The 24,458-nt window shown below is 40.2% G+C and overlaps 3 protein-coding genes and 1 long non-coding RNA gene across 4 annotated transcripts in view; 2 read left to right on the top strand and 2 right to left on the bottom strand.

The window, feature by feature from the left end:
- Nucleotides 1-24,458, top strand: part of LOC308410602 (inactive dipeptidyl peptidase 10-like) — a 270,936-nt gene that overhangs the window by 1,302 nt on the left and 245,176 nt on the right. The gene's annotated exons all lie outside the window — the stretch shown is intronic.
- Nucleotides 3,468-8,735, bottom strand: LOC308410060 (uncharacterized protein). Its single transcript, XM_080903150.1, has 10 exons — nt 8,597-8,735; nt 8,063-8,151; nt 7,588-7,706; nt 7,069-7,485; nt 6,760-6,985; nt 6,431-6,580; nt 5,518-5,735; nt 5,276-5,429; nt 5,085-5,194; nt 3,468-4,181 (listed from the first exon to the last, which is right to left on the bottom strand). The coding sequence occupies exons 2-10, from the start codon at nt 8,100-8,102 to the stop codon at nt 3,870-3,872; spliced, it is 1,746 nt and encodes a 581-aa protein (XP_080759276.1). The 5' UTR covers nt 8,103-8,151; nt 8,597-8,735; the 3' UTR covers nt 3,468-3,869.
- Nucleotides 8,626-12,601, top strand: LOC308410061. The gene is made up of 3 exons (XR_013974111.1): nt 8,626-9,065; nt 10,053-10,151; nt 10,286-12,601. It is a non-coding gene; the product is annotated as an uncharacterized lncRNA (long non-coding RNA).
- On the bottom strand, nt 20,531-24,308 carry LOC308410218 (uncharacterized protein). The gene is made up of 2 exons (XM_080903401.1): nt 24,064-24,308; nt 20,531-23,748 (listed from the first exon to the last, which is right to left on the bottom strand). The coding sequence occupies exons 1-2, from the start codon at nt 24,143-24,145 to the stop codon at nt 23,372-23,374; spliced, it is 459 nt and encodes a 152-aa protein (XP_080759527.1). The 5' UTR covers nt 24,146-24,308; the 3' UTR covers nt 20,531-23,371.

Genomic DNA, 24,458 nt, shown 5'->3' with positions numbered 1-24,458 from the left:
AAAGCCACTGTGCTGTGTTCAAAATGAGGCTGCTGTCACGTTTTTTTCTACCTTTTGGAGGAAGGGCATAATGGGATGCACCCAGCTGAGTTCAGGACTACTCAAAATTCAAATACAGTACTCTAGTTCTTTTAATTTGAAATGTTATCTTCGACAAGACTTTTAATTATGTGGTTGGTTGGTGAAAAAGCAATTTTTCAAATTGCTTCTTCACATACTGGCAACCTGAGTTTAAACATGGTTTAAAGGTACTTACTGTAAATTCAAATTTTTTGTAAATTAATTGATCAATGCTAATCAACGCTCAGATACAAAAATACTTCAGTCTTTATTGTTTTGAAGAGGTATCAACAGAAGTTGAACTACTGTAGGCCTGGGCTGTAGTTACATGTAACACCAGTTACTAGAAAATTCTTCTTTTAGCTTTATTCCCATTCTCTCAAGAAGCTTTGCCTTTTCCCAGGTAAATGCTGTCAAAATATAACTGTTAATTTTCCTTGATAAATAAAGGTTAGAATGACTCAGTACACCATCTAGTGGTCTATACTACTATTGTGAGAAAGTACAGCCAGGCTCTAGGTCAACTTCAGTTGGTGTCTCTTAAACACAACACACAGATATTTTTTTTTAAAATAAAGTCAAAACAGTCTTCTATTTACCTTCTGTTATTGGTGTTTAGTTTTTAAAGAATTTTAAAACATGGATTTACAATAAGTACCAATAAAGGAAACTGGTTCACTTGAGTCCTGTTTGTCTGCAGATTTGCTTATGCTTTCTGTCAGTTATTACGCTCAGATTCAGTGCAGAGATCTTGGAAGATTGTGAAGTTTTCTCCATGCTATGAGTCAAATGAGGGAAACCTGGTGCATATAACTGAAAATGTCACTACTTTACCAAAGCTCAGCGATGAACCCAGTGAAGCAGTGTATCTGATATGAGAAGCGTGGTTAGAAAGGCCAGTTCATGCTGCGGGCTACAGACCGGCACATGGTCACTGGACTTGGTCTTATACCACAACAGGAGGTGTGTGTGTGTGTGTTCATGTTCCACATGTGCACGCTAGAAAGCATAACACCCAATAGCCAGTTTTCTTTGCTGAACTACATTAAAAAAATATAAGAAGCTGCAAGTGAAAGAAATATGTTGGTCTGTGAATACAAACGCTGCTGGATAATTGTCTACAATCCAAATAACGAGTTTGCAAGAAATAATGCACAATACACTGACCGGCATGAGATGGCAAACAAAAAGGGATCAAAAGTGAATTTTCCAAACACCACAGTGGCACAGATAGATGGGTCGAGGTGGTAGCACTTTGATATACCTTTGACACGCCAAAACCAAAGAAGCACAGGTGTTTTAATGATCACAGTGGGATGCTGTACTATTGTGCTTGCTGATTCAGTCTCCACCCAGATCCTGGAGTGCTGGGACTTCACTAAACCGAGCCTTCATCTGTGTGATTAATTAGATTTGCACTTTTCCTGCTATGTCCAATCGCACAGTCTAATCACCACACATCCACTGCATTCTGACATGACTCAGAATTACATAACATAGTCTAACTGAAATTGAGATCACCCCTATCTGGCACACTGGGCACAAGTGGAGTACAGCACATACACCAGTTTATTTTTCTCAGCATATGCACTGTTGCTGTCAGGTCATGCTGGGTTGGACACAAGAGGCTGGACACAATTCCTAACAACACAGTAATGCTAGTTGGCGTGGATGTACGAGGCATTTTCAGGATTTCTTGGAGTGGCGCAGACCAAAATAAAAGTAGAGGGCCCTCAAGAAAATCAGAATATTTGATTACAAGTAAGTATATTGGAGAAGCAGGGTATATTATCGATTTAGTCTTCTGAAAGTGGTGACACTGCTGCAAACGGTAAACACAATTCTGGGCTTTTTAGACCTTGTACAAAACACTTGTGGGGTTGTTTTCTGGGGTTGGATTTAAACATTTTTAGCTTAGTTTTAACTGACAATACAACATTTCACATTAAGAGGTTTGATACTAGAGTGTCATAACATACCTCCACTTATATCATGCATTTTATTCACTCATGCAGCCAATCAGACTGGAGCCACCCATCTTTTCCATTTGACTTGAAGTATCTACAAGCTGTCACTAGGATGGGGAGGGTCATTTAGGAGTCACTCACTGATTTAAACCAATCAGGATTGATGAATGTAATCAGAAAGTCATCTGGTGTTTGCAGCCAGTGCAAAGTAAACAGAGTGGGCAGGCGTTCAGCTCACTTTAATTTGTTCATATTGAAATACAGTCTGAAAAGAAGAAAAGGAAAGATTGAATGTTTAATTTATGCTACCATGAGTGTGTCCATTTTTGGAAGTATTTGCCTACAGAGAGTCTACGGACAGGGGTTTTCAACCACTGGAAACATGCTTACATGCAGTCCTCCAAACTACATGGTACTCAATGTGGGTGATGTTTTGCATCAGTTGAATGCTAATTGGTTGACAAGTAGGCTGGAACCGGGAAGGGGGAAACAGTGGAGTTCACCAGGAATGGGAGAAGAGAAAAAAATCCCCAAACACCCCAGATTAAAAAAAAACAAAAAAATGGAGCATGAGAAGAACACACAGGATTTTTTTTTAATTCGATAAAGATTATGACCTGCTTCACACCATCAGAGGTTTTGTTGTGGTCTGTCACTCAGCAATAATTGGCAGCCATATGCATCTTTACATTGTATATATACACTTTATGGATGCAGCTTGCTAACTAAGCTTGCTACAGTCTGTAGATAACCCATCACTCCATCTTATTCTCTAATTATCATGCAGTTTGGCTCTAACAAAACAAAATGGTGGAAGCCAAGGGCTAATAATGAGGCTTCAAAATGTAGAGCCTGCAGAGTAGTGAGTGAAATCATGGTAACCTTTGCTTTGTACATCTGTTATATACAGTCCTCAGGCATAGCTAGTAAATGTGGGCTGTTTAGATTCTGTTACACTGCAAAAATGGCTAGTCTATATTTAGGAAAAAAATACTACATTTGATACAAAAAGCACTGAAAACAAGTGAAATTATCTGTCCATGCAGCAAGTTTATTTTACTTAATAAGAAATCTTGAAATAAGATTTTTTAATCCAGAAATAAAAGAACACATTTGAGAATTGAAGAGGGTTAAAATAATCTTTAAAGAGCTCAATTTAAGATAAAATTACTTGATATCAAGTCCCAAAAGTAAGTTAAATATGCTAAATTACAGTCTTTTTTTATGTTTTGAATTCTTACTTGCAGCAAATGAATGCACTGCAACGAGAAAAATAGTTCTAATACTATGAAAAACTACTCAATATTAGTGAAGTATGATTAATTTGTTTCTTGATTCAGGTTGGCTTATCTTAAAATAGAGCTGAATCAATATTAAATCCAGGCAAAAAAAACCTTAAAACAGACCTTTTTCCTAGAATACTCCTTGGCTTCTACTGAAATCACAACCAGGACAGGAGTGATATATGTCAACATTTATTTCTCTCATGAGAACAAAATTCTTTTTTTAAACAATATAGGGCTGCTGCACAATCCCTAAAAGTCTAAATCAACCCTTTAAAAGGCCTAAACAGAGAAAAGAAATTACATTTTTGGCCTTAAACTTTTGTGACAGTCACATAGTCTCACAATGTTGTAAATAATGGCATTACTGACTTAAAACTTTACATGCCTCAGGTAAAGTGTCACTAAGAAAAAAAAACAACAACTTTCATTTGTAAAGCATTATAAGTACAGCCATTTCTCAGGACATTGCTAGGCAAATTAGGAACAAAGTTGTACAAACGTACTACAAAACTAAACAAACTGCAAATGACCTGATAAAATCCTGCTTGGTATTCACCTATTTTTCAAAGAACGACTTCCACTCAGCTATTGCTTTCTTATATGCACTAGTGGCATCTTGATCATGGATGGCATCAGTTATTACCTCAGTTTGTATGACAGAGAGGACCGTTGCAACACATTTTGGGTATGTTAAGTGCAAGGTGTAGTAATATGCCATCAACACCAACATTCCTTCCCAGAAATCCTCCAAGGAGAGAGTGGTCACTGGTATGTTTCCTACAGCAACAATGCTGGTTGTTCCATCAAAAAGCAGCACTGGGGAGGAGAGAGGCCGCTTCTCCAGGTATAGCATTGCATCTTCACCCGGCTAGAAAAGCACAAAAAAAGGACAAATTCTTCAAGATTTTCAATGAAAGGGTTGCTGTGCATCCAAACAGCTTAAGACACAAAAAGCAATATCAAGAGTTTAGAATGCTCCAACTGATTTACTGTTGGAATAGAAGAAATAAATGTAAAATATCTGACTTACATAAATATGAAATTTTGGAAATGTACACAGCAAAATCTCCAGTGTTAAATTAACACTGGAGAGTGTCTATATGGGTCCACTCCTCTGAGTGTTAAATACAACACTGTTGAGTGTTAAATTAACACTTTGACAGTGTTATATGTTTAAAAGTAACCTAGTCAGTTTTGAAGATTAACAATGGCTAACACTGAGCAGTGCTGATTTTCTAACACTGGAATATTTCTAACATTTTGATTTATTTTCCAGTGTTAGAAAATCAGCACTGCTCAGTGTTAGTCTTTGTTAATCTTCAAAACTGACTAGGTTACTTTTAAACATATAACACTGTCAAAGGTGTTAATTTAACACTGGAGATTTTGCTGTGTATTAATTCTGAGCATGAATTTTCTCTAGTTTGCAGCATTTTTATCATGTCTATTTGTGCTTTTTTTCTCATTTGTTTTTTAAAACTATTTCTTTTAACTTTGTTACATATTCTAGTTTTTGAAGGCCTTTTTAAATATATCATTTTACTGCTTCTACTTGTATCCTAACTGCAATGTGCTTTTGCTCTGTGCTGCCTCTCTGGAGTAGGTTTTGAATAACAATTAAGAAATCCTGAATAAGGAGTAATTTAATCCCTGCTGAATTGAACTTCAATCCACTCTTATTAAGCAGGAAAAGCAAAATAATAATATTAATAATAACAATACAAGTAAATGGAGTACAAGTTACAGTGGCTGGTATTGCAGCTGTTCGCACCTTGAGGATATGAAGGAGAGCCTCACTGGCACTTCCCAGCCGCTTTGGTGGTGTAGTTTTTGAAGGAAAAAGAGATGGAAGTGCATTGAAGAGAGTGACAGTAAAATCCACTGTGAACGGAGAAAAGTATCTCAACAAAGCAATCCGAACATATCTGATGTGTGGATTTAATGTATGAAAAGGCCACTTACCTCCACATACATCCAAGGGGAGAGGAGGTTTCAGGACCTTCTTCCAAATGCCATAGAACTGCACCTTCGAACAAAACTCTGCCCATCGACCCTTCATTTGATCTATGTATTTGCAGTTGGAGCCACCAATGATGCGACGCAGTTCATCCATCGCCTATGACAAAGTTGTGCTCAGTTAGTCAAGAACTAACTAAACCTATCCAGAGAAAGCAAGGAATTTAACTGAAGGTAGTTGAACTTACATTTCGTATGTCTTTGAAGCACGGGTATGCTTCAAATATTTTTCTAGGCCTGTCTTCTTCCCTTGTAACATCTGCGTCAATAAAAGCTCGTCTGGCCTCAAACTCCAGGTCCAAAATTTGAGCGACGTCACTTTGGTTGGGTTTTGCATTGGGTTTCCTGTACATGTTGCTCAAGGTTTTGTAATGTCTTGCCTGCATCTTCAGGCTGTCATGGTCTGCTAGGGAAAGCAAAGAGCAATTGTAAGACATGGTGTAACTAGACTAAATTCAGATTTTTCTAATCAGTCATTTCTAGTAAGGTTGCATGGTTGTTTTTAAGTATAATATTTATGAGAATTAATGTTTAGGTTAAATATGTTTGAGTAATGAACTGACCCTATATGTCCTAATCATTTCCCTTTGTGTCCTTTTCTTATAATGATCATGGATTTATGTTAATTGTTAGTTTGAACAGAATCAAATATTAAAACGACAGTTTAAGATGCCCGTGAATAAAACTGTGGTGAAAATAAGGTAAAGGTTGTTTACTGTGTATATCGTTCACATCAGTGTGAACAGTGATTATGAGCTGATGGATAAAAATCTTTTAGGTAATTTGATCTATGACAGAAACACTGTGATAAGGCATGATAGATGTGACCAGCATGAGGATTTACATGTGTAAATAATCAGCACTGAGTAACACCCATTACAACACAAAGTGTTAAAATACTTACTATGGCTAACTGGCAAACTGGAATGAGGGATCTATCATATGTTGATTTTACACACCAACTCGAGTTAATGCCAAACCACTATGATTTTTGGAATAAACACTTAGAACGGGGTTCATTGCTGCAACCATATTTTGGAAAGAGCTGTAAGAGGAACCACAGTCAGACTGAGAGGTAGATAAGGGTGATGGTGGACTTACCAACAACATCATCTGGAGGTGCAGTTGAAGGACCTATATCAGACCTGGGTGCAGAGCATGAGGCTGACTTGGATAATAGTGGTAAAGCCAGCGTAGTATTGTTTGACGTAGTTGGTACAGTGGAGGGTAGCGGCAATTGGGATTCTTTCTCTGAGGAAAAAACAGAAGATGAACAGAATGTAATAACAGGGAATAGCTAGAAAGTTAAGGAAAATACTCAACACTGTATAAATCTTGTGATGCACTCTGAACAGAAAACTGAGGGCAGGTGGTCTCTTTGAAGTTTTAGATGTCCAAAAGTCATTAGTACAGCAGACCAAAGTACACACCTGCATTTGAGTTATCCTCGCTGAGGTCATCATTGCTCTCAAGAAGTGTGGTATAGTCACTTGAACCACTTGCTTCACCACTTAGGTCACCTTCAGTCCCATTGTCTGTGTCATCTGAGCTGAAAAGAGTCTTCCTGGGCCTGCCTCGTTGTGGCATGGAGCCCTGCCTCTTCCTTGGAGACTTCATATTTTGGAGTCGTTTGTACAGTTTGGTGTAGATGGTCAGCTGTGGTAAAATAATATATATTTGTACATCATTTTATTATCTCACTCAATTTTAGATATTGTAGTGGGTAAAGAATGACTTACGTATGGCATGTGTGTGTCAGCATCACGTAACATGGGGTAATAGTCGACAATCTTCTGTGACATTGCTCTCATTTCGAGTTTGGAGGGGTATGTTACTTCTTTCCCCATGGGACTAACACGGAGGATTGCAACCATGCTGGTGACTGTGTTCCTTACAAGTCTGCAACAGAGCTCCTTCGACATCCTGCAGTCCTTTTCCTTTCCACTGTGGAGCAATGCAAAGTACTGACTGCGCACCATGTCCAACTCTGAATCTGTATACACCACATACTCTGGTGGGTCTGGCATTTTCATTTTTTTGTCAGCAGTGTAGGAAATGGGAGTGGAAGTTTGAGGCTGACATTGTGACACATCAAAGCCGAAGGGGTTACTCTCGCTTCGATGGAAAGTGTTGGCAACTTGGTCAGTACTCTTAAACTATAACAGTTGTGTATTTTTGTTTATATCCCACAATTAGGCAAATTAATGCTAGACAATATGGACAGTAATCATCTTCTTAGTGGTATAATGTGTATTTACCTTTTGGCTGATAAAATCCCAAATCTTCTTTCTACGGAAGAAATTTTCATGGCCCGGAAAAAGATCCTTTAGGTCATCCCGGGTAAAGCTTCTCAAAGTTTCCTCATCAATATTCGCAGCTGTAAAAGAGAAAAACAACTTCAAAAGTGATATTTATTTCTCTTTTCCTGGGCGTGGCTTATTACATGTCGAGGTCATTTTTTGTCAATAAATGTATTTTAGCAATAAGTAATATTAACAGGATAAAATGTCAAACTTAAAACAGTTTATCAAATATTTGGGAATGCAATAAAACTATTTTTGGGTGTCTTCAAGAATGATGTTCCAAGTCTATTTAGGCAAAGACAGCTCAAGGCTATAATGTGGATAAAGGTCAGAGTAGAGTGCAATCCTAGCTCCAAGTTTCAGAAATGATGCTAACAGATGCTAAGGCTGCTTAGCTAACGTACCAAAATAACTGAAAAATAAGACTTACCCTGCAACACAGACAGTATGGCATCGTCAAACTTGTCCATGCCGTGACAGCAGTTCTCTAGTTCGTTCCAAAGCCTCCACTCACAGTGCCTGGAAATATCCTACAGCTTAAATAAGATCATTTAGCTAAAGTTAACACATTAGCTAGATTGCTAACTAGCAGCAGCCCTCACAAAACACGACTTTATCTTAATAACACCGTTGTACCATAGTATTTTTCAAATCAACTTAATGTTACCAACCTTAAATTACTGTTCGCTTTGTTTAGATAAATAATTTTGATCTTCCTAACGGTCCTGATGGTTAACAAAGCAGGGGAAAAGAGTTTGTCCCGCGTGAAAGTAACGTCACGACAGGAACTGAGAATGCGCATGCAGAAAATTATTTATATTTAATTTTTTTTAAGTAAAAAAAAAGAAAAGAAAAATATAAATTCAGTCTTAAACACTTATTGCCTAAAAATAAATATAACTGATGTAATTTAAACCTGAAAAATTGGATAATTAAGGATACATATATTTTAAAAATTGCCTACCTTTCCCATGGTCCCACACTCTCATCTGTGGCCTTCAGTGGAGAGCGGTAAAGTATGCTGTATGGCTACAGCGCGAAAACAGTTCACCATGGCGCTCTGGAGATGTATGATCTGTTTTATCTTTGTTTCTTTAACTCTGAAGGTGCTCCTTAGCCACATAAATGCAGCTCATGGTCGAAGGCAGGATTTTTGGGTTTACTGTGGAATAGATGGCTGTGAACAAGATTTCAGAGTTTTTAACTCATTCTTTCGCCACATTAAACGGACGCACCCTCTGTATTTGACGAATGGAAGCCCACCAAGAGGATGGAGGATCCCCCCAACATCCCACTCTTTAGGATCGGAAAATGTTGGTGTTTCAGTCTTTGCCAACTGTAGTACTGCAACAACAACCAGCACCGTGGAAATATCAACTGGTGGATCTTTGGCTGAAGTGCAGGAGCCTCAGGTTGTTGACAGCCCGATCACGGTAAGTGTTAAACTAAATAAAATGTAGTGTGGCTTCTGATGACAAATTTAGCTATGTCTAACTCCTCGTATTTGGTCCTATATTACTTTTAATCCTTTTCTCCATTTTTAGTCGAGAGAAATTTAACGAGATCTCGCGATATTATACCGCTAGATATTGTTCTTCAAACTGTTACAAGCGATTTCCACTATGGTTGGATTTTAAATCACAATTTCATCCTGCAGGATGAAATAAAAAATAAATAAACAGAATAGCAGTTCAGTGTAGATAGTACAGGCTATGCTGCAGCCGGAGAAGGCACACACTCTGCGGCTGGCATGTCTCCTGGTGAAGTTTGCATCAAAGACACTCTCAGCGCGCTTAAATCTTTCAATGTGGCAGCAATTTGGGTATCTCGTAGGAATTATAAGTGGTGAATACGGTTTCAGGTAAGACACAGAGTATTTGGAAGCACTGTAAAAAAAATCTGTTGGCCAGAAATACTGCCAAAACATGGATAAGAATGATTTTCTTGAAAATTAAATAAATTAATAAATGCATATAATAAAATATATCCATATACTAATACTAACATAAATTCTGAGTGCAAATCTAAATTACGTGATTTAAAAATACATAAATAATTTAATAAATACAACAAACATGTAAAGAAACTAATATCTAAGTGCAAACAAAAATTCATTATTTAAAAAGATAAAATCTCATTCTCATGAATCCAATCCCTAGCCTCATCAAAAAAAATGGACAACCCCTTTTTTATTGTTTCTTTGTCTTTGATTTCTTTTCCATTTCTTTTTTCTTTATTCCAAAGAATGAATATTATATTATCTTATATTATAGTGAATATTCACAACTGTAACACTAGTCACTGTCATGCACTTTGTTTTTTAATGGACCAATCATTAGGTGTAACTGATTATACCTGTTATGTAAGAATTTCTATAATTGGCCAGGAATTTGGAGTAACTTTGTTTTTCTGCTCTAAAGGAAGAAGCTGTTGCTACAACATCCTTTACCAGACATGATATTACCAGATCTGCTGCAGCTTTTGCTATCTGTGTTCAAGAACAGTGCCACTTATCACAGGTATGTTATAGTCTTAATGGATCAATACATTACATAAGGCAATCAATGTCTTACTTGTTCATAATGGAATTCAGAATTATTATTATTTTATATAAATGCAGAATAAGTTACTTTTATTTCAAATGTTTTCACAGAGAACGGTCAAACATATCATCTCAGGAGTGCAACAGTATCAGGCTGTTCTTTTGGATACGCTCAAGGAAAGAATGAAGACAGTGTTTGAAGATAATGCCGAGGGAACCACTCAGCTTCAAGATGAGGCTTTGGCTACATTTGATAAATTCATGGATCCTTTCTCCACCATTGCATATGGACAGAGTAGAGCCATAGGGGAAATGTTCTGTCCAGTCAACGCAGAGGAAGTAGTAGTATCCCAGAAGATATGTTGGGTAAAGCAAGGTCTTTCAAGGGTCATGTCTTTAAGGAACAAAAGTTTTTACTATGTACCATTAATTGAAAGTCTAAAGCAGTTAATGACTAATGAGAGAATCTTTACCATGTTGAACACTGCACCACAAAGAAGCAGAGAGGGATTCTTCTATGATTTTAGAGACGGGTCCCTCTTTACATCTCACCCCTTGTTTTCTCAGAGGCCAAATGCATTGCAATTAATACTGTACACAGATGAAATTGAAATATGTAACCCCTTAGGGTCCCATGCTTCTGCAAACAAATTGGTCATGTTTTATTATACTTTAGGAAATATTGATCCAAAATTTAGGTCAAAGTTAGCTGCAATACGACTTCTTGCTATTGCTAAAGCAAGTGACATTTCTCAGTGGGGTATTGATGTTGTACTGAAAAGAATACTTCAAGATCTATCACTGCTTTACAATGGTGTAAGGATTAAAATGTCAAATGGTGAAATTGAATTGTTTGGTGCTGTTATAGCCATTTGCGGAGACACGCTAGCCCAGCATGAGATTGCTGGCTTTAAAGAAGGGATTGGTTTTGCTTATAGCAAATGTAGACACTGTGAATGCAACTTTGATGATATGCAAAGTGTTTTTGAGGAGAAGAAGTTTGTTCACAGAACTCTGGAGAAACATATCAGGCAGTGTTTTGAAATAGATAAAGCAAGCACAGATTTATTGAAAGCATCCCTCAAAACTACTTATGGAATTAATAGAAGAAGCAGACTAGTTGATGTTCCTGCATTTGACCTGATCAAACAAACTCCACAGGACATAATGCATGTTATTTTTGAAGGTGTTGCATCAATGGAAGTTAAATTTGTATTAAAACACCTAATTCTCTCAGGACAATTAGAATTAGACAAGTTTAATTCAGACATTCAAAATTTTCCTTACTCACCTCTTGAAATACGGGATAAACCATGTCCTATTAGCTTTGGCACTTTAGCGGCTAACGACAACAAATTGAAACAGTCTTGTGGACAGATGCTAATTCTTTTAAAAATATTACTTTTTCTTTTGTATGGTGCGGAGAGTGAGTATGTTGTATTTATTAGAAAGTTAATTATGATAATTCAAATAGTTCTTGCTCCCATTATTTCTTTACAAACTGTATTGCAACTGAGAAGTATGATTGAAGAACACCTGTATCAGTTCAAGCAACTTTTTCCCGAAGCCAATATAATACCTAAGCAACATTATATGTTGCATCTTCCCAGTCAAATCTTATCGCTTGGACCTTTAATAAGGAGTATGTGCATGCGCTTTGAGGCAAAGCACTCCTATTTTAAACAGTGGGCTTCTAAGTTAAATTTTAAAAATATTTGTAAATCCCTTGCAAACCACAATCAATTTCTTGAGTGTTGTCAAAATGAAATAGGCACTGAACATCCTATTTTTGCGAAAGAAAAGGAATCCGGGCCAGTATCAGCTAAAAATAATGAATATGTTAGGAAAAAAATTAAAGAATTTTTTGGAATAGATGTCATGCAGTCTGTTGTCTCAGTGAAATGGTATGTTCTAAATGGCAATAAATACATTGCTGGGAAGTCCATGATTATTGCAGACGTGGATGGCACTTTCCCTGTGTTTGGACTGATAAAGGATATCTTTTTGATTGACTCATCTTTTATTGCTTTTGAGTACCAACGCTATGAAACTTTGAATTTAAATGAAGACTTATTGGCATATGAAGTAACTGTGCCCATTGTTGCTCAAGCTACAGAATTAGCCCATGAGCTCATTGATTATACTTCATACTTTTCTATTAGTTTTAGGGACAGTGTGTTTGTGCCAATCAAATACAGTCTTTCTGATATTATTTCCCATAGAAATCACCCTTAAGATTAGGGTTGCACCAAGTATTGGCTTAGTGTAGTTTGTGATGATATCAGTTGACAGTCATTAAATGTTCCCTAAACCAATGTCAATGTTGTACCACATAATGCTGGCATGCTGTGACAAACAGCTGTCTTTGAAATGTGATTTGTATCATAAATTGTGGTTAATTTTTTTCCTTTATATGTACAACTTTGAAGTCAGACATGATTTTGAATAAATCATATTTTCAACAGGTGCCTTGTGTGAATTTCCTAAATCAAGCAAATTGAGTTTGTCACTCTATCTTGAAACAAGTGATATTTTGAGAGACATCTGGTGAGAGACCTAATGTAGGCTATTTTAAGAGTTATTCTTCCCATTTCTGGATTTCTGTACTAATATAGACACAATTATATGGTTATTCTCAATTTAAGTTTATTATCTAAAATCCAGACTTAGAAACAAGTAAATCTTTTTTAAAACAAGGCAAATAATCTGGCCTGTCTAAAAATAGGATTTTAAATCATGGCAAGCACCAGATAATTTGCAGTGTAGTGTGTGTTATAACGTTAGTTGTTCTAACTAGGATGACTCAATGGCTACAAAGTTCGCACGAGAAGATTCACCCATATCTTCTGTTGCATGGAGAGCTGCTGTGTACGAATGCCCTGATGGTTTGCGGGAGAATCTGCTTTCTGAACGTCACCGAGCAATGCTTTTCTCTTTTCACACTTTCCCTTTCTTTGTTTCTTTGGGAGATTCTGAGCTGAGGCAGCATTTACGCTCTTTATTGTTTAAAACCGCTGCACATTATAACAGTGGTGAACAACAGCCCGGATGTCAGACACCCCGAGGCATCTGCTCCAGATCAGCTTGATGCTCTTTGCTTTCACCTCTCAATGAACCTGTCTCTATAATCAGTGAAACAAGCAGGGATCATAGACAGGATTAAGTACTCCAGAACTCATCTGTGTTGCGCAAACCTCGCCATCTAATCTCTCCCATGTCTGACCCCCGTCGAGTGGCACAGAGGTCTTAACGGCTTTTTATCATCCTCTTAAATGTGCCCTCTTTGTAACATGGCTGTGTCCTTATGCCACGAGCCAAGATAAAAAAAAATCCAATTAGGAATGAGGCAGCAGATTTTTCGTGGGCCTTAGATCCTGTGGTCTCACCAAGTTTAACATGGCTGGCTAAAGCTCGTGCCATCAGCGATCTTTGGAAGTGTCAGGTCCACCCACATGCAGGCTGCAGTTATAAACCGGGATTGTCAGAGAGGCAGGGAGCTGTGTCAGTGCTCCACTCCTGCTGCATACATCAGTGTACAAGGTCGTAAAAAAGAAGGCGCTATATTTCTCCGGCTGTGCTGTTACACCGTGGACTTGAACTAACTTCACTCAGCAGGGATCTCGACAGAAAGTTTGGGCAAGAGTGACAGTTTTAAGTAAGTGCCAAAGGACTGAGTCTCTTTCTCTGAAATCCCAATTTTAGGATACTGTTTCATGATGACAAGATAAAGTAGATCTGAGTGTGAGTGTGCAGCTGTATCTGACACCCACTACCTTCAAGCCATTTATAGTCACATCACTTATGCTTCTTGAGTGACAAAAAGCCTGGAACTTAAAATTAAAGTGACACGAGTCTTTAAGCTGTGTGCACAAACAGTGTCTACAGTAAATAAGAGTCTGCTGGATGAAAACATCAGCCTAGAGAGAAAGATGACTGAATAGAGTTTCTGAGCCACAATGCATGAAACTCTTTATGAAAAATAGACAAAAACCTGTAAATGTCTGATATTCTGAACCTACACACTGATTTCTGTCACACATATTGTGTCATGCGCTGTGATTATTAAGTTCTAAAGTACTCCCATAAAAAACTAAGCAATACCTGATTGAGATTTGAACAGTTTCAAGGTCATCTGCAGTCTGTTTCCAGCACTGGTGCTAATTTCAGATTGTTTCTGGTGCGCACAGTGAACTTGGATCTGATTCACCTTCTTTTGGCTTGTGGTGTTTGGCTTTAGGTTTGCAAACAAAGCCCAAGCCACATCACAAGTATGAGCTGATTCTGAAGCTCAGCTGTTTTAGAACCGCACATCTGTCACTGACCAAAGACATTCAGAAATAAATTTCAATCTCAGATAAAAAAAAAAAAAAGATAGTACTGTGCAGCAATACAGACTGAGCCACGTCTTATTTCTTTATTTTTTGCATGAAAATAAAATATTGCTGCAACAGTTTATTGAAATGTATACGCGTCAGTGGAAACGCAAAGTTTAAAAGTTGATAGGAGCTTGAAAGTCAATATTTCGTATGACCACCTTTATTCTTTAACACAGCCTGAGCTCTCTTAGACAGCTGTCTTGTAATTTCTTTAAGCAGTCTTCAGGAATAGTTCTCCAAGCTTCTTGAAGGACATCCAAAGCTTTTCTTTGACTGTTTGCTGCCTTTTGTGCCATCCTTCATCAAGCTATTGTTGCTATATACCTTCAGTATATTTATGTCTTTTAAACTATGTTCTCTTTTTGTACTTGAATCATTCACAGGTCAGTGTTAAGTGGCTTTACTAACAAACAAACTAAAAACAAGATACAAGGACTGGATAGAAAATATGTGTAAAAGCAACCACTGTCCAAAGAAAACCTTTGAAAGACCTGGGAAGTCTGGAAAAATATTGCACAAGGCCACTTTAAATATTGCATCAAAGTCTGGCTCCTTGAAAGTAAAATAAAAAAAAAAGAGGGGTGGCTCCAGATGTTTGCACAGCACTGTCATATCTTCGGGTCCATATTTGACTGGGCTGTCTCTTTAGAGAGTTAATTTCATTGCGGCTTACCAGTTTTTATCGACTGCAAATTGCAATGATGAGTCTCATTGTGAAAATCATTATTTGGAACGCAACCCCAGTGATATTAAATCACTTGCTCCACATTACACCAGCCAAGTGGAGGAAAAAAACGTTCAGCATAGTCTGTCATGTCAACCATGAATACTGTCTGTTCTCAAAATAGTTTTCATTTCCCCACTGGAGATATATTGGGAGTTTAAACACTGACGTGCTTTGATCCAGCTCACACAGCACCCCATTTCAGATAAAGTACTTTGACAAGTTCTTTTGCTGCAGCTGAAGTGAAAGCCAGTCCGATTTTAAAGATAAGTAATGAGGACATTGTTGAGACGCTGAGCAGTAATCAAACTCTGGCTTAAGTTGGGGAGGGGGGGTCTACTTCAGAGAAGTCATTGAACTGTTTAATGTGAAACTTGTCTATCTTTCATAGTGTCTGCCTTCCATGTGAAAAGCCAAATCCCAGCAGATGTTCCATTTATTCAACAGTTCAAGTGATGCTGGCTCGATTACTGCTGGTTGCTCTGTATTGCATAATGTGTTTGTGCTTTGAAAGCTAGACAATAACCAAATGATTCAGAATATTCACAGAGACTAGAAACAAAAACAAAAATGTTTCTTGGATAAACAAAATATCAAATTCCAAAACATCTCACTTTCAGTTACATTTCACATTAAATATACACAACAGCATGCACAGAATTTCCTTCTGAGCTTGCATTTCTGCCTGGAGCATTGTTTGCAGTCACTCCGCCAGCAAACGGCACCGACGGCTCTCATCTCAGTAACTCAGTACCATGGATGCTCGACAACTCAGCCAGCAGGTTATTGAACCTGCGAGGCGTTCCCCTGTTCAGAAGATATATCACATAAACAGTCTTTAAAAACTGCTGGGGACCGGCTCGCTCTGCGCGTGATAGATTGCTGGAATCAGTCTCATAAGAATGATTGCATTGGCTCTTGAGTCAGTGAGTCTATAAATTACAGAGCTATGCCAGCTGATCTCAATATATTCGCCCCTCCGAGTACACCTCTCAGTCCCCAGCCTCGCTGAGGAATACAGCATGTGATAGATGTGTCCCTAATTTGTTTTGTGGTTGAGACATGTCTGACACTCATTTGCATAAGAGTGTTTTCTCCTGAGAAACTTTATTTGTCCCTGTAAAGAAAATTAATTAAACTCGCACTCATGGGACCTATAGAGTGTTTAATGATGTGTTATGACCTCAAACTTGAATATCTCATGAGCAGCTCTTAACAGAAATCGTTTTTTTTTTTTTTTTTCTAAATGACATCAGAAACAGCAGTATGCGACATTACGTGATGGCAGAGCTTCAGTTCATCCTTTGTCATTTTTTTTTTTTTTTTTTTTTTTAATAAATAGGACAGGGGGAATGAATGAGAGAAAGAAAGAAAACCAAAGGGGAGAAGAGACGGTGAGAAGGGGGGGGAAGAGAGAGAAAAAAAAAAAAGAACTCCTGGGTCACCTGTATGGAGAAAAAAAAACAAACAAACAAAAAAAACAAACAGAGGAGACAGCAAACAACAAAGAGCAACATAATAATAGAGAAAACAAAGCACCATCACAATAAACTATCTAGTCATAGATATCAATATTTACTAAATAATAAACGATATTGTGCAGCACGCAAGATAGACAGCGCACAGTGTGCTTTGAGGCAGCAGCCAAGAAAGCTTTAGTCCGCGTCTGTGAATACCCATGTGTGCATACCTGTGTGGATCAGCATGCTTGCATTCCAAAGGTTTCTCCATGTAATGATCTGCTAGGGAGTGTGGGGGGGCCACAGCCCCGTCCTCCAGGGTGTGAAGCGGGTATGGAGGAGATCAAAACTCCAGACATCCAGAGGCCCCCAGAACACAAGAGACCATGGAAGACCAACAGAGGGGCAGCCGCGCCACTGTTCCAGTAAGAGCTGAGGAGAGTCCCAGATGAGGGCTCGCCCAGCAGCCGCGGAGCAGAAGTCAGGGGGAGTTGCAGTGACGCGCCCGTGAGCTCCGCCGGCCCCCAGCTGTGCCTGAGTGACCGAGCCCCAGGCCGAGAGGCCGGGGGCACCCCACCTCCAAAGGGGCCCGAGCGAGCCCCAGGCCCCAGGCCCCGACAAGCGGCCGCCAAGGAGTGAGCCAGTGTGTACCCGGACGCCCACCCCCAGACACAAAGAACCACCAACACACCGACACCTGAGGGAGTCCGCCACCGGCAGGGGAAGTGGTGGTGGGTGGAGATAGGCCTCCAAACCTTGGAGGGCCTGAGGTGTCCCCAGAGAGGTGGCGTCTGATACCCAACCTGACATATAGACACAGACATACAGGCACACACAGACACAAACATCCATTCCCACCCTCATGCTCTCATATGCACTCACTCCACACTCAACCAACGTGGAGACAGACATAAAGAGACGCTGTACACACAATCACACTCCCCAAGCGTACTCTACAAACCGGGTCTAGGTACCCTTGCCCCTGGAGGGGGGAATTGCACCCAGACCCAGGTGGTGTTACCCTTTTCCCTGCGGTGGGGAGAGGCAGACCACCCCGACTCCGCAGCAGCAGGGAGGCCCCACACCCCAGACCGCAGTCGGACGGCCAACTCCTCCTACTAGCCCTCCCGCTCCAGCAGGCCGCAGAGAATGGGGGTGGGAGAAGACTCCAAACCTCCCTCCACCCGCTCATTGTAGTGTTGATGCATATGTGTTCTAAGGTGCAATTAAAACCCAGGAGGGCATGGAGCTACCTGCCAAGGAGCAGCAGGTAAGCGCATAGTCCCTCCTGCTAGCCCTCAATGACTAAGTGTATTTAAAATTGAGAGGTGGGCAACGACGTCAGGGGTGAGGTATACACCCTGATGGTAATTTGGACTCCGTGATTGTGCCCACCCCCAAGATCCTATATGTATGTGTAATGAGAGTGTGAATAATGTGAATGTCTAAGTTGTGGGATAAAATTGAGGCAGAGGCAGCCAGAAGGGGACGGGGGGGGGGGGGGGGGGGGGGGGGGGGGGGTAGCCTCCTCTGCACCCTGGTGACATACCCCCACTCCAAGGCCCTGCATGTGTGGGTGGTTGTGGAGGAGCGGGAAGAGGGAGGCAGCTGGAGATGGGGAGGGAAGGAAGGGAGGGGCAGGTAACCCCTCCCTGGGGCCAGCTCCCCCGCTGACCCCAGTAGGCACTCCCATCCTTCGCGACCCGCCAGGGAAGGGGGGCCCAGGCCCAGTGCAGTAGCGCCCTCCGGCTCCACAGAGCCCTGGACAGTCCACCCAACCCCACCACAGAGAAAACTGCACCCACCCCACCATCCACACATCTTCCAGACTACATAAGACGGTAAACGCCCAGGCTGAGATCTTCCTCCACCTCTCCTGTATCTCCCCCTCCTGCAGAGAGTTCCTGAAGAGAAGAAAGCTCCTGCAAGATGTGACCATCCCCCCCACCAGTTGAAGAGCCCCCCAGGCGGCTCGACGCACCGGCGGCACCCTGCTCCAGGGCCGGGCCCCCATGCACCCACCCGCCCACAACCCCGGCAACACACCAACCAGGACCCAAGCCCCCGAGGCCCGGCCCGGGCCCCAGCCCAGAGACGGAGCGCCCCCAGAACCTCACGCCCATCCCGGACCCACCCAGGGGCAGCCAGGTTGCCAGGTCAGTAACCCACGTCCGTCAGCACAGACCCTCCCCTAGCCCCGCTGCACGCAGCCGCGAGGAAACAGTCACCTGAGAGCCAACAGAGCCCCCAACCGGACGTGACCGCTACCCCGGGTTGAGCCCCCCAAGGAAGATGCCTCCGGGGAACCCCCCGACGCCCTAAGCCTGTCCCTACCCCCTCACCAATCACAACAGTGAAGGCGGGACCAAACTATGACCCCCCACCCCCACTAGGTGATGGAGCTGATAAAAGGGGCCCAGAGCAATTGATCTAATGTGGTGGCAGAGGCTGTGTCAAGACTAATGTAATCTAATAGATAATTTCTATATTGGTTAGAATTAAGATTATTTTTATTTTTCCAGTTCATGAGGACTGTTTTCTTGGCTATGCATAGGGCAGTGAAGATCATATGGGCTATATTCTTTTCTGAAGTGACATTATCTAAGCTGCCCAGTAGACACACTAAGGGGGAAGTTGGAATGTTACATTTCAGACACTTTGATAAGTCTTCACATATCTCGCGCCAAAACTTTTGCACTGGTGGACAGAACCAAAGAGCGTGGATGTAATTGTCTGGTGTATTGCCTTGACAGTGTGAGCAGTTGTTGGAAGATGTAAAGCCCATCTTGAACATCCGATGACCTGTATAGTGCACTCTATGAAGTATTTTGTATTGTATTAATTGCAGACTGGGATTTTTAATTAATTTAAAAGTTTTTAAGCAAATCTGAGACCAGAAGTTTTGGTCTAGGTTGACTGATAAATCTGCTTCCCACTTTGCAGTAGGAAGGGATATTGATTCATCTAATTTAGAAAGTGTTCTGTATATTTTAGATAATAATTTGGGGGATTTAAGAGTAAGAAAATGTGCCGCACTTAGTGGTGTTTGTAATTCAACTTGACTGAGGTTAAATTTCTTTTTTACTATGGATTTAATTTGTTGATATTCTAAAAACCTTGTCTTGTTGATCCCATATTGTTCAACTAGTCTGTCAAATGGAATAAATTCTGTTCCCTCTAATATATGTTCTAAGTATTTAATTCCTTTACAACTCCATTCTGGGAAATTAATCATATTATTGTTTTGTAATATGTCAGGGTTATTCCAGATAGGTGTACGTTTGCATGGGATTAATGAAGACCATGCTGTTAGAGAAAAGCTGATGTTGATACTTTTAAAGCATTCATGTCTTTTGATGTTTGAGCTAATAAATGGTAGGTCTGAAATCTCTAGATCCTTGCATAGTGCCTGTTCAACATCTAGCCAGGGCTCAACTAAGAAGGTATGTTTTAACCATTCTGAGATGAACTGAAGCCTGTTGGCTAAGAAGTATTGGTGAAAATTAGGCAGATCTAATCCTCCTCTATCCTTGGTTCTTTGTAGCGTTTTTAAGCTAATACGCGGGGGTTTATCTTTCCAAAGGAATTTGGAAATATATGAATCCAGAGATCTGAACCAATCTTGTGATGGTTTGTTAGGGATCATCAAAAATAAGTAATTTATTTTTGGCAAGATCATCATTTTTATAGTGGCGACCCTTCCCATGAGTGATATGGGTAAAGATTTCCATCTAGTCAGATCGCCTTCTACTTTCTTTAGAAGTGGGATGTGGTTTAGTTTAGTTAAGTCTGAAAGCTTAGGAGAGACATTAATACCTAAATATTTAATATTTCCGGATTGCAGTGGGGCAGAGGAAGAATTATGGAAGGAGCAGTTAATGGGGAGAACTGTAGATTTTGGCCAGTTAATTGAATAATCTGAAACTCTTGAAAACCAGTTTATTAAAGTAATTACCTCAGAGAGGTTGGTTTGTGTGTTTTGCAGAAAAAGCAACACATCATCCGCATAGAGACTGATTTTATGTTCTATGTTCTTACATTTTATGCCTTTAATTGTTGTAGCCTGTCTAAATGCTGCTGCTAGAGGTTCGATAAAAATTGCAAAAAGTAAAGGGGAGAGTGGGCATCCCTGTCTGGTGCCCCTCAGGAGACAGAAGCTGGAGGATGTCTGGTCATTTGTTCTGATACGAGCCGTTGGGGAATTGTATAATATTCTTATCCAGTTTATGAAAGAGTTTCCAAAACCAAATTTGTGTAAAGTTGCGAATAAAAATTTCCAATTAACTCTGTCAAATGCTTTTTCTGCATCTAGAGATAATATTATGGTTTCGATGTTTTTATCGTATGAGTAGTCTATTAAATTAAGTAATCTACGAGTGTTTGTTGAGGAGTGCCGACCTTTTATGAAACCAGTTTGGTCAGGATGAATTAAGAGGGGGGTCATTTTCTCTAATCTCTTTGAGAGAGCTTTGCAGATTATTTTAAGGTCTACATTTAAAAGAGAAATTGGACGATAGCTTGAGGGAAATAAAGGGTCTTTGCCTGGTTTTAGCAGGAGACTAATGTTGGCAGAATTCATATTTGGTGGTAGTCTGCCCTTTTCCTCGATTTCCTGCAACATGCTGTGGAATACTGGTGCCAAAATTGTCCAGAATTCTTTGTAGAATTCTGCAGGGAAGCCGTCTGGACCTGGAGCCTTATTATTGGGCATACTTATCAGGGCTTCCTGGAGTTCACTTGGCGTCAGTGGCGAATCCAGTTCCATTGCTTGACTGTCTAGTAATTTTGGAAGAGTTACGTTGTCAAGAAACAGATCAATTTCATTTTTAGATGGGTTTATTTGTGGTGAGTATAAAGTTTCATAGAAATCCCTAAAAATGTTGTTTATTCTTCCAGGATCATATATTGTGTTCCCCGATAAATCTTTAGCAGCACATATAGTTATTTTTTCTTTATTTATTTTTAGCTGGTTAGCTAGAAATCGACCTGATTTGTTACTGTGTTCAAAATTCTGCAAGCGAAGTCTTTGTATAAGGAATTGTGTTTTTTTATTAATAGTTTCATTTAATTCTAGTTTTGTTTTGCATATTTTGTTCAATGTTTCCTGATCTTGGTGGGACGCGTAGGCTTCTTCTAGTGATTTGATGTTTTTTTCTAATTCCTGAATATTTTTGTTTTCTTCTTTCTTTTTGTGTGATGAGAAAGAAATTATTTTACCTCTCATCACAGCTTTCCCTGCTTCCCATAGAACAGAAGCAGATATTCCGGGAGTGTCATTAAAGTCTAAATATGAAGTCCATTCCTTTTTAAAGTATTTAATAAAGTCTTCATCTTTAAGTAGTGATATATTAAATCTCCAGTTTTTACTTGGCGTAGTATTATTCTTGTGCATTAGTGTTAAAGATACAGGAGCATGATCGCTGACAGCTATAGGATGAATCTCAGTGTCTGAAATGTCACACAGCAGTGAGCTGCTGACCAAAAAATAATCCAGACGAGAGTAAGAGTGATGAACATGCGAGAAAAAAGTATATTCCTTACTGGTGGGGTGAAGAGAGCGCCATGCATCGCAAAGACCAAAGTCGTTCATATACTGTTTGATTATATTTGTGGACTGCCAATTACGCTGAGTTCCTGTTGTGTTGAGCCTATCCATTTCTTCATTTAGTCCAAGGTTGAGGTCACCGCCAAGAATGAGTGTGCAATCAAGGTGTTCAGAGAGTGCACTAAAAAAACCGTGGAAGAATGAGGGTTCATCAACATTTGGACCATATATACTAACAATACATAGTTTTTTGTTCAATATTGATAGTTTAATAATTAGAAATCTACCCTCTGGATCTATAACTGTATCGAGTACTGTAAAATTAACATTTTTATGTATTAAAATTGCTACTCCCCGTTGTCTAGAATTATAACCGGCTGCAAACACGTTAGGAAACTCAGGTGTTTTAAGTTCATTTAAACCTGTGACAGGTTTGTGAGTTTCTTGTAATAAAACAACATCTGCCTGTAGTTTTTTAAGCTGGTTAAATATTTTTAACCTCTTTCCTCTGGTGCCAGCTCCATTTACATTCCATGTGACAAACCTCAGCATGCCCTTAATTGTGCGTGTATGTCTAATGATGTATGCTGGGTGTTTCGTTTAGACAGGTGGAGAGAATGTGGAAACATCCCTTGTTTGTAAATAGAAAGAGAAAAAGAAGTGTGGTGAGAGACTCCATAAGTCTGACTATGTGTGTGAATATTCACTAATATGAACAAGCGTGGCTTGCTTATGTGTCCTGCAAGTCTGTGCGTGCTGTGAGGCTGTTGTGAATGTGCTGCCGTTGAGCTGATGTGTTTGCGTGATCGTGTTGTGAAAATATGGAGAAATAGAGGGTGTTGTTTGTAGGTGAGTGGGGAAGTAGGTGACCACAGCAGTGAAAGACAAGAGAAAGAAAGAAACCACATGAACTGTGAGCGACAACAAAAAAAAAGAAACGAAACGGAAACATTCCAATTAAAGCAATGACGGAGGGTGACGGTGTTATATCTGCTATGACATCATATTGATATTACTAGCTTAAACTCATGTTAAAGGAGAGAGTGTGAATGAATAAGAAAAGAGTGTAGCGGGTTCTTATCTGGAGTGCAGTTAATATAACCACGGTGTGGTGCCGAGGTCGCGGTAAAGCTGTCCGTCCACGGCGATGACAGCACGGGAGCCTTTCTGGATGAAGCTACGTCGAACTGGGAACAGGACCTTGCGTCGTTCCAGGATCTCTTTGGGGAACTGGTCGTTCACGCTGAAGTCCGTTCCTTTCAGCTCTCTGCCGCGACTCTTCACCTGTTCCTTCTGTTTGAATTGACTGAATTTGGCCACAATAGGCCGTGGTCTCCCGGTCCGCGACCGCGCGCCCCCCAAGCGATGTACTCTATCGAAGTCGATGTTCTTTACGGTGTCCTCCGGCAGCTTCAGGTGGATTTTAATGAAGCTTTTCACCGTTGCCTCTGCGTCCTCTCCGGCAGTTTCTGGAATACCAGAAAACACAAGATTATCTCTCATGCTACGGGCTTGTAGATCGATAACGGACTCTTTTATTTTTTTATTTTCAATGTTTAGCTGGGTCACGTTATCGGTGAGAGATTTAACCGACTCCCGTAGCGTGGCATTTTCAGCGGCAAGCGTTTCCACCTGCTGCTGGCTGAATTCCAGGGATTCTCTCAGAGATTTAAATTCCCGGTGTAAAATCTCCACCAGGGACAGCCTCGCATCGAAACTGGACAATCGCTTGTCGATTGACTCCAGGATTTCTGCGATGTCTTTGCCGGCAGGCGATGTTGTACCGGGGGAGTCTGCCTGGCGACTTCTCTTCGATGACGGCGTCTCGATTTTGGCCGGGGAAGATGCACTCTGGGCCTTATGCATTACTAAATCTTGAAAACAGCGGTCGATGTAATCTTGGAGAGCGTCTAAACTCTCTCCGTTGTCCTCCAGGGTGTTAGAGATGATAAAACAGATGTTGTTAGTTATATGACAATTGATTAGTATATTTGGTAATACTGAAGCTTGGAAAACCTTTGTTAAACTCTATGCTACCATTTGCTTTTTCTCCGCCAAAATCTCCGGCGTCTGACGTCACCTACAACATCACTTCCGTCACTTACCGTTCCCTTCCGTCACTTACCTCCTTTGTTATTGCAGAAAAAGCAAAAACATGCTGAAAAACTTAAGGATGAAA

This window comes from Rhamphochromis sp. 'chilingali' (assembly GCF_963969265.1).
Source record: "Rhamphochromis sp. 'chilingali' genome assembly, chromosome: 14".
NCBI lineage: Eukaryota > Metazoa > Chordata > Actinopteri > Cichliformes > Cichlidae > Rhamphochromis > Rhamphochromis sp. 'chilingali'.
Note: the sequence above shows the minus strand (reverse complement) of the source record. Positions and strands in the feature narration are given on the sequence as shown.

Excerpts from the sequence above, each read along its gene's own strand:
- LOC308410060 (XM_080903150.1), bottom strand. The coding sequence starts at position 8,102 with ATGGACAAGTTTGACGATGCCATACTGTCTGTGTTGCAGG. Across the intron at positions 7,486-7,587 it reads GGGATTTTATCAGCCAAAAG|TTTAAGAGTACTGACCAAGT; the intron begins GTAAATACACAT and ends CAACTGTTATAG. Across the intron at positions 6,581-6,759 it reads CGAGGATAACTCAAATGCAG|AGAAAGAATCCCAATTGCCG; the intron begins GTGTGTACTTTG and ends TTTTTTCCTCAG.
- LOC308410218 (XM_080903401.1), bottom strand. The coding sequence starts at position 24,145 with ATGCATAAGGCCCAGAGTGCATCTTCCCCGGCCAAAATCGAGACGCCG. Across the intron at positions 23,749-24,063 it reads TCGCCAGGCAGACTCCCCCG|AAACTGCCGGAGAGGACGCA; the intron begins GTACAACATCGC and ends CTGGTATTCCAG.